Source organism: Populus nigra, chromosome 4, assembly GCF_951802175.1.
Source record: "Populus nigra chromosome 4, ddPopNigr1.1, whole genome shotgun sequence".
In the NCBI taxonomy this organism is placed as follows: Eukaryota; Viridiplantae; Streptophyta; class Magnoliopsida; order Malpighiales; family Salicaceae; genus Populus; species Populus nigra.
In genome coordinates this window covers 15,560,779-15,575,314 of record NC_084855.1, presented here as the reverse complement: position 1 = coordinate 15,575,314, position 14,536 = coordinate 15,560,779, and the positions used below count along the sequence as shown (strand labels likewise).

The 14,536-nt window shown below is 33.9% G+C and overlaps 1 protein-coding gene across 2 annotated transcripts; it reads left to right on the top strand.

Moving 5' to 3' along the window:
- On the top strand, positions 1–4,777 carry LOC133691949 (DEAD-box ATP-dependent RNA helicase 24). 2 transcript variants are annotated; one of them, XM_062112577.1, is made up of 5 exons: positions 7–745; positions 857–2,085; positions 3,515–3,554; positions 3,888–4,377; positions 4,523–4,777. In XM_062112577.1, the coding sequence occupies exons 1-5, from the start codon at positions 154–156 to the stop codon at positions 4,572–4,574; spliced, it is 2,403 nt and encodes an 800-aa protein (XP_061968561.1). In that variant the 5' UTR covers positions 7–153; the 3' UTR covers positions 4,575–4,777. The 2 variants fall into 2 exon arrangements, with proteins under 2 accessions (XP_061968562.1, XP_061968561.1); XM_062112578.1 differs by lacking the exons at positions 3,515–3,554; positions 4,523–4,777 and having other exon boundaries at positions 1–745; positions 3,888–4,174.
- Positions 4,778–14,536: the final 9,759 nt, after the last annotated feature.

The window sequence follows — 14,536 nt, the reverse complement described above, 5'->3', positions numbered from 1 at the left end:
CTCAAGGACCGGGACGTCACGCTTTCCTCTTTCTTTAAAAATAAATAAATTAAATAATAATAATCCCCAAAAAATCACACTCTCAAGTCTCCACGTTCAATTAGGGTTTTACATGCCAATCTAGGGTTAATTGAACAAGAAGAAGCAGCAATCATGTCAAAGCGAAAATTCGGATTCGAAGGGTTTGGCATAAACCGCCAAGCAACGTACAACTTTGAAAGATCCCAAGCTCCGCAAAGGCTCTACGTCCCTCCCTCCTCTCGCCAAAACCACGATAACTACGAGGATACCGACCTTGACAACATCGATTACGACGATAATGATGCCGCCAAGGAGAGTGCAGAAAATAATGGCTCAGCTGCCGAAATTGACCCTCTGGATGCGTTCATGGAGGGAATACACGAGGAGATGAGGGCAGCACCACCGCCGAAGGCTAAGGAGAAGGTGGAGAGGTATAAGGATGATGATGATGAAGAGGATGATCCTATGGAGAGTTTTTTGAGGGCGAAGAAGGATCTAGGGTTGACGCTGGCCGCAGATGCACTTCATGCTGGTTATGATTCCGATGAGGAGGTTTATGCAGCGGCAAAAGCTGTGGATGCGGGGATGCTGGAGTATGATTCTGATGATAATCCGGTTGTTGTTGATAAAAAAAAGATTGAGCCGATTCAAGCTCTTGACCATGGTTCTATCGAGTATGAGCCTTTTAGCAAGGATTTCTATGAGGAGAGCCCATCGATTTCAGGTAAATTTCCGAGGAAATGCTGTTTTCATATTACTTTCAGCTAAGTATATTAGGGAAACTGGAATTTTGTAATGTGAAATAAATCCTTATTTCATGTTTGATTTTATGCAGAGATGAGCGAGCAGGATGTTGCGGAATACATGAAGAGTCTGGCCATCCGTGTTTCAGGTTTTGAAGTTCCAAGGCCAATTAAAACATTTGAAGATTGTGGTTTTTCACCACAACTGATGAATGCTATTGCGAAACAAGGGTATGAAAAGCCTACACCAATACAGTGCCAAGCTCTGCCGATTGTGCTTTCCGGTAGGGATATTATTGGCATGGCGAAGACAGGTTCAGGTAAGACTGCTGCTTTTGTACTTCCTATGATCGTTCATATTATGGATCAGCCTGAACTCGCGAAAGAAGAAGGTCCGATAGGAGTAGTATGCGCGCCTACTAGGGAATTGGCGCATCAGATATATTTGGAGACAAAAAAATTTTCTAAATCACATGGGATACGGGTCTCTGCTGTGTATGGTGGAATGTCCAAGCTTGATCAATTCAAAGAACTCAAGGCAGGGTGTGAGATTGTTATCGCTACACCTGGGAGATTAATTGACATGTTAAAGATGAAGGCATTAAATATGTCGAGAGCAACTTACTTGGTACTTGATGAGGCTGATCGGATGTTTGACCTTGGATTTGAGCCACAAATAAGGTCTATTGTTGGTCAGATTAGACCAGATCGCCAGACTTTACTATTTTCAGCTACAATGCCTCGCAAAATTGAGAAGTTAGCTAGGGAGATCCTCACTGATCCTGTGAGAGTTACAGTGGGGGAGGTTGGAAGGGCCAATGAGGATATTACTCAGGTTGTTCAAGTTATTCCTTCTGACGCGGAGAAGTTGCCTTGGCTTATCGAAAAGCTACCTGGGATGATTGATGAGGGTGATGTTCTGGTTTTTGCTTCTAAGAAGGCTACTGTGGATGATATTGAGTCACAATTGGCTCAAAAGGCATTTAAAGTTGCAGCCCTTCATGGTGATAAAGACCAGGCTTCTCGGATGGAAATTTTACAAAAATTTAAATCTGGTGTCTATCATGTTCTTGTTGCAACTGATGTTGCTGCTCGTGGACTTGACATCAAGTCAATTAAGTCTGTGGTCAACTTCGATATTGCAAGAGAGATGGATGTGCATGTCCATCGCATTGGTAGGACCGGTCGAGCTGGTGATAAAGATGGGATTGCATACACTCTTATAACTCAGAAAGAAGCACGGTTTGCTGGTGAATTGGTTAACAGTTTGATTGCTGCTGGTCAGAATGTCTCTGTGGAGCTTATGGATCTTGCTATGAAGGTAAGCTTTTTTTTATATAGAATTTGCCTTCTTAGTTGATGCTTTATAATACATCTCACACATCTTAGGTGCTTAAATTTGGTAGTTTGTTCATCATTTTACAGAATCTAGTCTAGTTGGAGTTTGAAATCTTAATCTTCCCATTACACTCTTTTTTGGTGGGCTGGTCAGTAATCACCCTTGCATGAGTTACAAACTGGAAACCAGTTGAACATCCAGTTTGTCCCAGACATATAATTCTTTTGCTGCAACAACCTTATCGAATAAATGTAACAATGAACATGAATTTCATATAATGGCTTATTGAAGTGATAACCCATATTCTATAAATAATTGATTGAAGTATCTTCTTGTATGGATAAGACAATGAGGATGAACCACACATAAATTGATGTCTTAGTCACCAGTGTTTCCTTTGGTGCCTTTCTAATACAAGGGAAGATAATATTTTACGTAACGATTGAAGAGTTAAAAAGGAGAAGGGAGACTACAAAATACTGTAGATTATCATGTCCATAGTTGATTGAAGTAGCTCTCCATATGAAATTAGACAACGAGGATGAACTGCACAGAAATTTGATGTCATAGTCCTATGTTTCTTTGTCTGCCTTGCTAATACAAGGAAAGAGAAATATTTTAGGTTATGTCCAAAGATTTCAAAACAGGAGAAAGAAGAGGAGGGAGAACAGAGAATACTCCAGGTTTTCATATTAATAGTTGATTGAAATAATTTTCCATATGTAACAAGACAATGAGGCTGAACTGCTCAGAAAATGGATGTAGTAGTAACTGTGATCTCTTCTGCCTTGCTAAGGAAAGAGAAAATATTTTACATGATGACCAAAGAGTTATAAAGGAGGAGACAGAAAAGGAAGGATAACTAGGATAAGGGAGATCTTTCTATAATTCACTAGCTTTTGTTCGTCCTACAGGACTACAAGTCATCATAAATAAAGCCCATTCACAGGCTTCATGAGATCATAAAAATAATTATACCCTATATATTTTTCAATCCAACATGAGCTTATTACATCAACATCCTGGAAGGCAACAAATTGAAAGATTATGTTAAAAGGATCTTTCCAGGATGAATGCTCAAATCCAGGTGAAAGGTGTTGGTAGCACAAAAGAGACAAAACAAGATTGTTCATGATAGATGGATTTATAAGGTTTCAACAGTCCATATTAGGATGTTTTCTGCTGCATCCTCATGTTAATGGACTTTTTACTGTTTTTTCTTGGACTTGGAGTGGAGTTTTGTAGTTTTACATGGATGTTATGCGTTACTAAATAAAAATTAGTTGCACCATTGCATCCATTTGATGTGCTAATCTCTCTCTCTCTCTCTCGTATTTACATGCTAGCACATAAGTTGATTGATGCACATGTAATGAGACTGTTGAGTGACATTTACCATGTAAATCATTAGGATGGGAGATTCAGGTCCAAACGTGATTCCAGAAAAGGAGGTAAGCTTTTTCTATCTTTCATATTAAATTGCTTGAGAGCTGGGCGTGTGTACTTGTAATTGCTTGCTTGTTTCATTACTCTAGCATGCTTGAGGGTTGGACTTCTAATTAATGATTTGATTTCCCAAATATATTTTCAAGGCAATTTCTTTTTCCTTAAAATGCGAAGACCCAACTGTCTTCCTAAGAATTCACAAGGAAGTAGATGGTGTGGAGTAACACTAGTACTGTCATTTTATTATATTTTTTTCTTACTAATCAAGGAAGTTATCTCATTCTTGCTTTATAGAATCTTCATTGAAATGCTTACATGAAGTGTAATGTTGTGTGCAGGTGGGAAAAAGGGTAAAGGGAGGGGTGGAGGCAGTCGAGGTGTACGCGGAGTGGATTTTGGTCTTGGCATTGGTTATAATCCAGAATCCAATAGTACTTCATCTCCTGCTGTTACAAGTCGATCTACCGCTGTTAATTCGCTGAGGACGGGGGTGATGGCACAATTCAAGAACAACTTTGTTGCGGCTACATCAAACTCCCAAAGTCCAGGCTTGAATACCAGTTCAAGTGTTCATGCTAACAAGAGACCAGCACTGCGAGGATTTGTCTCTGGTGGTTCAATTGGCGGAGATATGAATAGACCTCAGACAACCAGTTCATTGCCTGGATTTGTCTCTGGTGGTTCAATTGGAGTAGATATGGATAGACCTCGGACAACCAGTTCATTGCCTGGATTTGCCTCTGGTGGTTCAATTGGAGGAGATGCAACTCAAACTCGGACAGTCAGTCAGAACTCTGGAGGAAATACAAGTCAGAAGAATACAGAAGGGTACGTGTCCCAGCTGAATTTTCCATTATTTTCTTTGCTATTGTTTATGTTCAGTTGGAGTGATTTCAAAGCATGGACACCTTTATTTTGAGATGATTCCAATTTTAATGCTGACAAGGCCTTTTTGTTGCATTTACCATTGCAGTTCCAGAGATAGAGGGAGAGAAAGGCGGAGGCCCTCTGGTTGGGACCGTTAGATTCATGAACAGTCACAGAACTCTCACATGGATGATGGCATGTCTTTTCTAGAAGCCAAAATGATCTTGTTTGTGCTTTTATGCCTAGTGAGTTCCTTGTGCACTGGTTTTGTAGCTTGCTCCTAATTCTGTATCATGCCATAATTGGTTTTATGAAGTTATATTTCCTGCATAATAATCAAATATGATTTGATTTTCCATCATTGAGCTTTGTTCCACAGCATGAAATTCTAGAAGACTTTGGTCAGTAGTTTGTTAACAACTACCTATACTGTCAAGCAGTGTTGCAAATCTTCTGGTTACTTTTACAATCTAATTTTGGTACTTCTAAAGAAGTCTGGTTATCATTCTCTCAAGATAGCAACCGTTGATAAAGTAGGCAGCTTTAGCTATGCTACATGTGTGCTTAAAAGACGCCGGCCTATGTAGGTCGTATTTATTTATTTCCAACATAAAAAAAATATTCAGGTGTTAACATGTTTTCTAACAAAATAATAATAATAATAATAATAATAATAATAATGTGGAGGTTACTCCAATTTGACATGATCAACTTTACAGGTCCGAAGACAATCTGAGCGAGTTATAAAAATATAGTTTGACTAAAAACATCAAGATGATATTTTTAAAAAAAATACCAATGCGATAACATATTTATATTGGATCTACTTGGATGTACTCTGTGTCATAACCCAATTCTGGGTTATTCTCAAAAATCATTTTTTTTTCAAAATAAAAATTAAAAATAAAATAAAGGCTAGCAATGTGGAGAAAACAGATCAAGAAAGATTGTAAAAATAGACAAAAATCAAGCTGCAATTTTTGGAGGAAATTCAAGGCCTAATTGTACCATATTATGCCCAAAAATAAAGAAAAAAAATGCAAATTCAAGGTCAAATTAAATGATTATTGGATGAATTTGCATAAAAATTAAGTCCAATGACATAATTAAATTTTTAATAGGCCAATTTGATTTAATCATGGGCCAAATTAAAATTTAATTATGTTTAAGAATTAATTTGGATCCAATTTAAGGATTTAATTAAGTGCAATGACTTAATTATACTTTAAATGGGTAAAATTAATTTTATTTTGGGCTTAATTGGTGAAAAATTAAGTTTGAGAGCCTGATTTGGGCTTAATTGAGAAGATTGGAATTTTAAGAGACTAAATTTAATTTTTACCAAGTTAATTGATTGAAATAAGGGGCCAAATTGCAAGAAAATTGAAGTTTTGGGGTCAATTAGGGGTTAAATTGACAAAATTCAAAGACAATGACCAATCTGCAAAAAGCGCCAAACTATAGGGGTTTAATTGACAACATCCGGGGGTCAAATTGAAGAAATTGAAAGTTTAATAGTCAATTATGGATGAAATTGCATAAATCCGAGCCCAAGGACTGTATTGCAAAAGACGCGTAAATCCGGGGCTGAAGTTGAAGTTACGCCGGGATCAAATTGCATTAAATCAGAAGTTTAGGGTCAATTAGGGATTCTATTGAAATAAATTGAAAGATGGAGGACTAAATTGAAATTCGATGAAAATCCCTAATTTTAACCCAAAACGGCGTCGTTTCAGCTAAAAAAAAAAGAGACCAGACGACGCATCGTCTGGTCACTGTTCATTGTTTTCCCCAATTTTTGCCCGAAAATGACAACTCAGGGAGCTACTTTTAAGGTGCATTTAATGCCTCATACGTCCACCAAAATTGACAAATCATGCACCAAAATGGTCGCCTGAACTCCCTCTATTACCATGTATCGTCCGTTCAGGCCTTTTAACATGAAAACGGCTCAGATGACTAGCATAAAATGGTCACCTCGGGCAGCCTTGAACTGTCAAATTTGGCAGTTTGAGGTGTACATTTTGAACCAACGGTTGGGATGCTTACCAACCAAAACAAAGGCCACGATTTGGCACCATTAAAGACAAAGTGTCCCTCTTCCACCTACTATAAATAGGGCTGCATTTCATAGCTTGAGGAAGAAGAAAATCGGGTCCAAAAATCGCAAAAAACCAGCCTTCCCCTTGTTTTGATTTTCCTGCTTTCCCCGTCAGCCTTTTGCAGCTCTTTCCACCTCTGCCACAGCTGCCTTGTCCGGTGAGAATACCAAAAAACCCAGCCTATATACCACCACGAACACCAGCTCCACCATAGGAAGCCAACCGGCCACTAAGCAGCCACCGTGACTCTCTCCTCTCTTCTTCTTCCAGCCTTCCTCTCCTCTCTGCAGATTTCCTTTTCTTCCTCTTCCAGCTGCAGCCGCTCCAGCCAACTCAGGCCGCCATCTCTTCCACAGCCTCAGCTGCCGTCCTCACGTCAGCCCCTCCCCGTCTCGACCAGCCAGGCCTCCATCGGCGTCAGGTAGCGCCGTCTCTCTGTTGCTGCCAACCAGGTTGCTGCATGCAGAACGAGAATTCATTCTGCATGCAGCATGATTAATTAGCATGGTTGCTGGGTTGGGCCAGCAACCATGAAGGCCAGGGCTGGACCATTTGGGTCTGGCCTGCCCCAAAAAGATAAGTTGGGTCGATATCGGCCCAACCGAAAGCTCCTGGGCTCGGCCTAGCCCACATATTTAATATTATATTATATATATTATATTATATTATATTATAATATTATATTTTTAAAAAAAAATTTCAAAAATTCCAAAAAAATTTCAAAAATCATTTCAAAAAATTGTGATTTTCTTAAATATTTTCTATCAATTTTTTATAATATCGGGTTGTATATTTATACTGTAAAATACAAATCCGGTATTAAAATACCCGGTTTTTTTTCGAAATATTTCAAAAAAAAATTCAAAACATTTTCAAAAAAAAATCTCAAAAACTTTTAAATCAATTTCCCTTTTCAAAAAAAAAACGAAAACAAAAATATTTTGTTTTCATACTGCCAAATCCTAAAAATTTTCCAAGTATATTTTCATTAAAAGATTGCATCTTTCTCATGTTTTGAAAATTAAAAAAATAGATATCATAACCAGTTTATGATCATCCATTAGGGTTTGGCCAAAATATCAAAAACCTTTTTCCAATCTTTTTTTTCTAGGATCCAGATGTAGACTTTAATATTTGTGGGGTGTAAAATTACACGATAAAGTACACCCTCAGGTATTAAAGATATAAGGTTTAAATAAATGCGATGCTAAAATTCAAACTTTAGAACGGTTAGGATTTAACCCGATAAGGTAGAGACTCTCTCATGAAGATAGATATACCTTGAGCCTTAGAAAAGACCAACGAATAGAACCCAACTTAGAAAAAAACAATCAAACAACAATGCAGCTTACCTTAGGTAGGGTGCACTAGGGGTGATGCGTCTTCCCCTTGCACAACCAGTCCCTTACCTAGACTCTCGCAGACCATAGGTTCCTAGTGACCATAATACTAGATGGCGACTCCTAAAACATTAATCATAATTTTATGATTAAATCCAAGACTCTTTCCAACACACAACACCTCACAACAGGAGGCACGAAAAGTAGCCTCCGCCGTCGCCAGACGACTTCGCGGCGCTCGCGCCCCTGCGACACTCTGATGGACTTGCATGTATTAGAATTAACTCAGTTTAACTTGCTAAATCTTCAAACTAGCCCATAAGACCATGATAACCTTGTAGAAAGCAAATATAGAAAGATAAGATTGAAAACAAAATTCAATTAGAAAAATGAGTTGAGTCAACCTAGGTTAACCTATTAAATCTTAGTCATGAGACTGAGATAACTGCATAGAAATAAAATTAAAATAAATTATGATCGATTCGTAATCAATCCACTATTAAAGAATGAAATTGAAAAAAAATCAATTAAAGAAAAAACTACCTGAGTCAACCGATCAAACTCGTGACTTGATTTATGAGGTCGGGATAACTTCATAGAAAAAAAACCGAAAGAAATTATGAAGCATAATTATCAATCAATCCAATATTGAAGAATGAATTTGAAAAAAAAACAATTAAGAAAATGAAAAAAAAAACTTGAGGCAACCGAGCTAACTCGCAATTCAGGTCATGAGACCGTGATAACCCTATAGAAAGCAAAATAAATAAATTATAAAGCACAATTCTCAATCAACCCAATGTTGAAGGATTAAATTGAAAAATAAAATAAATTAAAAAAACAAAACATATTCCAAGTCAACCCGGATTAACTTGTCAAATCTAGATCATAAGACCAAAATAACTCAATAGAAAGAAAATTCAATAAAAATTATGAAGTCAAATTTCTAATCAATAAAATATTGAAGAATGAAATTGAAAAAAAATATTCAATTAAAAAAGGACAAAAAAAACCTGGGTCAACTTGGCAAACCCACAAAACTCGTGACCCGAGTTATAAGACGATGATAATCCTATAGAAAGCAAATAAAAAAAAATATGAAGTCAAATTCTCAATCAACCCAATGTTGAATGATGAAGTTGAAAAAAAAATGATCATAGTCTATCCTAGTTAACTTGTCAATCCCGAGTCATAAGATTGGTACAACTCCATAAAAATTAAATTGAAATAAATTATAAAGTTCAATAATTATTAAACTCAATATTAAATGATGAAATTATAAAAAAAAAATCTTGAGGACTAGAATGCAAAAGGCCAAAGCATTTCATTGTTCGTTACTACAATGAAATGTCAAGGCCTTTTAATATATGTTAACTAGATAATTGTTCATGCTATGTTACGAGTCTGATCAAGTTTTTGTTGAACAAAAAACTATATTCATTATTGTTAACATATTTTTCAGCAAAACAAAAATTAAATTTATATAGAGGTTGACTTGATGTGACATAGTTAACTTTGCAGGTCCAAAAACAACTTAAATGATCAATAAAAATGTAGTTTGATTAAAAAATCAAGACGATATTTAAAAAAAATATATTGAGATGACAATATATTGAATGTACTTGGATTTATTCGGATCAACTCAGGTTAACCTGTTAAATCTTCAACTCAAGTCACAAGACCTTGTAGAAAGTAAATAAAAAAAATTCATTAAACTCAATTCTCAATCAACCCAATATTGAAAGATGAAATTGAAAACAAAATTTAATTTGTAAAATGAGTCAAGTCAACCCGGGTTTACATGTGAAATCTTAGTCACGAGACCGAGATAATCACATAGAAAAAAAATTGAAACAAATTATGAAGCTCAATTCTCAATCAACCCAATGTTGAAGGATGAATTTGAAAAAAGAAATATTTAAAAAAAGGATAAAAAAACCATCCGATTCAATCAACTAAATCTATGGCTCAAATCATAAGATCAAAATAACCTCATAGAAAACAAACTGAAATAAGTTATGAAGTCTAATTCCCAATAAACTCCATGTTAAAGGATAAATTTTTTTTTAAAAAGGAAAAAAAATACTTGAGGCAATTGGGTTAACCTGCGACCTGGGTCATGAAACCATAATAAACTCATAGAAAGAAAATACAAGAAAGTCATTAAGCACCATTCCCAATAAACTCAATATTCAAGGATTAAATTGAAAAAAATCAATTAAGAAAAGCGAAAAAAACCATCCTGAGTCAACCCGAGTTAACTTGCCAAACCTGAATCATAAGACCTGGATAACTCCATAGAAAGAAAGTTAATAAAAAAAAATATGAAGTTAAATTTTCAATGAAAGATAAAATTAAAAAAAATATTCAATTAAAAAAGGATAAAAACAAATTTTGGCCAACCTGGTTAACGTACGAAACCTGCAGTCCAGATGATGAGACTATAATAACCACATAGAAAAAAAAATATAAAGTCAAATTATCAATCAACCCAATATTAAAGGATGAAGTTGAGAAAAATATAAATTAAAAAAAAAAGAATAAAACAATGAGCTGAGTCAACTTTGATTAACCTACCAAACCTGGGTCATAATAATGAAATAAATCCATAGAAAATAAATTAAAATAAATTATGAAGTTTAATATCCATTAAACCCAGCGTTGGAGGATGAAATCGCAAAAAACAACTTGAGGACTAAATTGTAAAAGGCCAAAGCATTTCACTATTCATTATTAAAATGAAATGTCAATGCCTTTTAGTATATGTTACTAGATGAGTGACCTATGCTATAGCGCGGGCTGACCAAATTTTTTTTCCATTATAAAAAATGAAAATGAAGGCAACGTTCTTAAAGAAAAAAACCAAGAACTAAGTCAGTGACTTGACTCGAGTCAATAAGCCTGCATAATTTTGATAATATGAATAAAAGAAGAAAAATATTTTTTTAAAAAAAAAACAACTTCATCCATCCAAGTTAGCATGAAAAATATGCGACCTAACCGTGACACCAGGGTAACCTATTAGAAAACAATCCAATGTTAAAGGGTGGAAATTAAAAAAAATAAAAAACACAATGAAAAAAAAAAACAGATCCTAGTCAAGTCGTGTCAATTTGTTAACCCCGCGATTATGGGCATAAGATTGAAAAATCCAATAAAAAAGAAAGCCAAAAAAAGTGAAGATCAATTTTCAATAAATCAAACATTGAAGGCTGAGATTGAAAAACAATTCAATAAAGAATTTAAAAATAATATTAAGGTCAATCTGTGCTAATATTTGAAACCCCATTGAAGATAAACCCAAAAAATAACGAAGTAAAATTCGCAATCATAAAACACTAAAGGATGAAATTTGGAAGAAAAAAAAACAATAAAAAAAGAAACCAAAACAAAACAAAGAGCAATAAAAAAAAGCAAATAAAAATTGATACAAAAAAAAATCAAAATGAAATGATTGAGTATTGATGACAATAATTATCTTATATCCAAACTCTATATGTTACCCATTGGATAAGAAATATAAAAATTCATAAACTATCAATTGAACCTTCATTATAAAATTATAATTTTATGTCAATGCTAAGATATGGATATTTCATAGCCAGATTTTTTTTATCTTTTTTTTTATTTTTAAATCCAAAAAATAAAAATAAAAAAATCTAAAATATATATTTTGATGTATTTGGGTCGTTTTAACATTTTCAGCGTCTTTTCTAAAGAATTCAAAAATTTACTTTCAACATGTTTGGTTTTTAACGCGTTCATTTCAAAATCATTGAAAAATTTTATTGAATCGATGTTGATATTGTCTTTTTCAAAAATATAAAAAAAATAAGAGAAACAAAAAATAAAAAAAATGTTTGGATAAGGGGACCAAAAGGGCAAAAATAGAAAATAAGGGATCAAAATTTTTTTTTGTTGCTTGGGAACCGAGCAACTAGGAGGGAAAAAAAATTACTTTACCTATAAATAGGTGGATGTACTACACAAAAAAAAAAAGAGGAACACATTAGCCAACAAAAAAAAAGTAACAATAAGAAACAAAAAAAGACTTATACAGTCTTTCATTCTATCCCACACGCCAAAAGACACACAAAAAGCCCTAGACTTGTTATTCCTAAACCCAGTTGTCATCCATAAAAAGGATAAAACAAAAAGAAAACATCACGAGGGTCATCTTCTCCAGCATTACCATAACCCTTTCTCAGTCAAAACCATAAAAAATTAATTTGAATTCCTCACTTTTTTCTACTCTCACATATTTAATATTTGGAACTGTGACCTACACAAGAGATGCTTTTTTTGGTATTAAACGAATCGGTTCCCTTCCACAAAAACAACAATAAAAAAATCTTTCTTTTAAAAATTCAATTTTTATTTTAATTTGTATATGACCAAGCCTTATAAAAATAAATTATATTATCATATTTTAGCGTATTAAAAAATCACAAAAATAGTCCTTTTATTTTTACATGCATTTTTGGATTTAGTAACCAGTTTATTAAAATCTTAAGAACTTGACCTATATTTTAAAAATATCAAAAGAATTTATTTTATTTGTCCCAGTATCAAGAATTACGAACTTATATGTAAAATGTATTCCCGATATTAAAAGAAAAAAAAATATGTTTTTACTCTAGAATGTCAAGGTTTTAATATGATAAAATAATGACCTCCTTACCGAAGAGAACTTTTCTTAAACTTTAAACAAACCAACAACAAGAAAATATAACAATAACTTAGTTTATATCAGACAAACAAATAATGCAGCTTACCTTAGGTAAGTTGTATGAGGGGTGATACGTCCTTCCTATACATAATCAGTCTTTTTATCCATACTCTGAGACCAGTTAAAGTTTCTAGTGACTAAAATATTAGGTAGTAACTCCATCCTTTTTTGACTGATAAGAAACAAGAATTCTTTATTCTTTTCTCCCATCACTAGAGAGATCCCGAGCTGGGAGGAAGATCCTCACAACGCTGCACACGTGCAACAAGATATATCATGTTGCATTAAGAAAATAAAAATATTCAACAAATAAACCTATATAATATAAATATACATTTCATGTTAACTTTGAGTGGGTTTCGGTTCGATTTTGATCATATTCATACCTTATCCATTATCTATTGGGCAAGGTAACCACAAAGAAACTATTGACCCGTTCAGGTTGATATCTATCGAGTTCAGATTAAATTTTCATCTCTAACATCGAGAGATGAAATTATTTATCCCTGTGAATATTTATTATCTAGCAATTATTTAGTATTAAATAAAAAAAATTAACTAATATATGAATTTAAAGTGTGTATCAAATTATTAAACTATAAAATAATAAATATCCCTATTAATAAGTGTTTTATATCAATCTCTCTCTCTCTCTCTCTCTCTCTCTCTCTCTCTCTCTCTCTCATTAAGTAAGGTAACCATCCAAAAAACACCAATTAGTTCGGGGCGGGTTAAGGCGACATTATTAAGTTCGGATTAAACTGCAATTCTTAATATTGAGGGATGAAATTGAAAATAAAATAGAATTAGAAAATTATTAAAAATAAAACAAATAGCAATTAAAAGAATGAGGACTAAATCTCAAATAAAAACTAAATGAAATTAAATGATAAGAGATAAAAAAATTAAAAAAAAAAAACTAACCTACAAAAGGTTAAAAAAAAAACGAAATAGATAAAAAAAAAACCAAAAGAATGAGGACCAAATTTGAAATAAAAATCAAATCAAATCAAATGATAGGGATGAAATTGAAAAAAAAATAACCTACAAAAGATTAAAAAAAATAGATGCAGATCAAAAGAATAAGAACCACTTTGTATAAATAAAACAAATAAAATGAAACTTATGTCATTTACTTAAGAGAGGAGAGAAAAGGGGGAGGAGGAAAAAGAGTTCACTAGAGCCACATCGTCTTCTGTTATCACGAGCATCATCTTTGGAAAGATCTCGATGCACTACTTCAAACACCGCTGTGAAAGGTGGTGTTTGATTGCGGTAGAAGCACACACTGTCTAAAAGGCACAAACTTTTCATGGGCTAACAACTTTTTCTTTTTTTTTTCTTTTTAAATATATTTTATATATATTAAAAGACTCGATCATCCTTAATTCTAATTGACAATTACATAAAAACCAAAGAAAAATGACAAAAAAAAAAACCATGTACCTAAGCAAAACAAAAACAAAATTGCAATGATATTTAAATAATTACATTGTTCAAAAAAAAATTAAAAAACCATAAATGTTCCTTTGCCCTGAGTTTTTTTTTTTTAAAAAAGGGTAGAGTAGCAATTTAATTGCTCATAAGAATATGAAGAGACCAATTCACCTCTCAAACAATGGGCAATGCCAATTGAACCCATGAAAAAACCATTTTGTCCTTCAAAACTCAGCCCTTTCCTTACAAATATGGAAGGTAAAATCGTCAATGCATTGCATTACTCCACAGTGCACCGAGTCTTGCTTTACGGTGGGTTTATATATATATAATTTTAATTATCGTGTACAGGCGAGTGAAGATGGGCTTCCACACATTCCAGTGTTAGGCATTCACATCTCCTTTTCCATCTGCAATTTCTCAGATCTCTCTCTCAGGACTCTCTCTCTCTGCGTGTTTGTAGACGCGCAGAGAGTGCATCGTGTTGACTATGGTTTATTAGATTGTAGGCA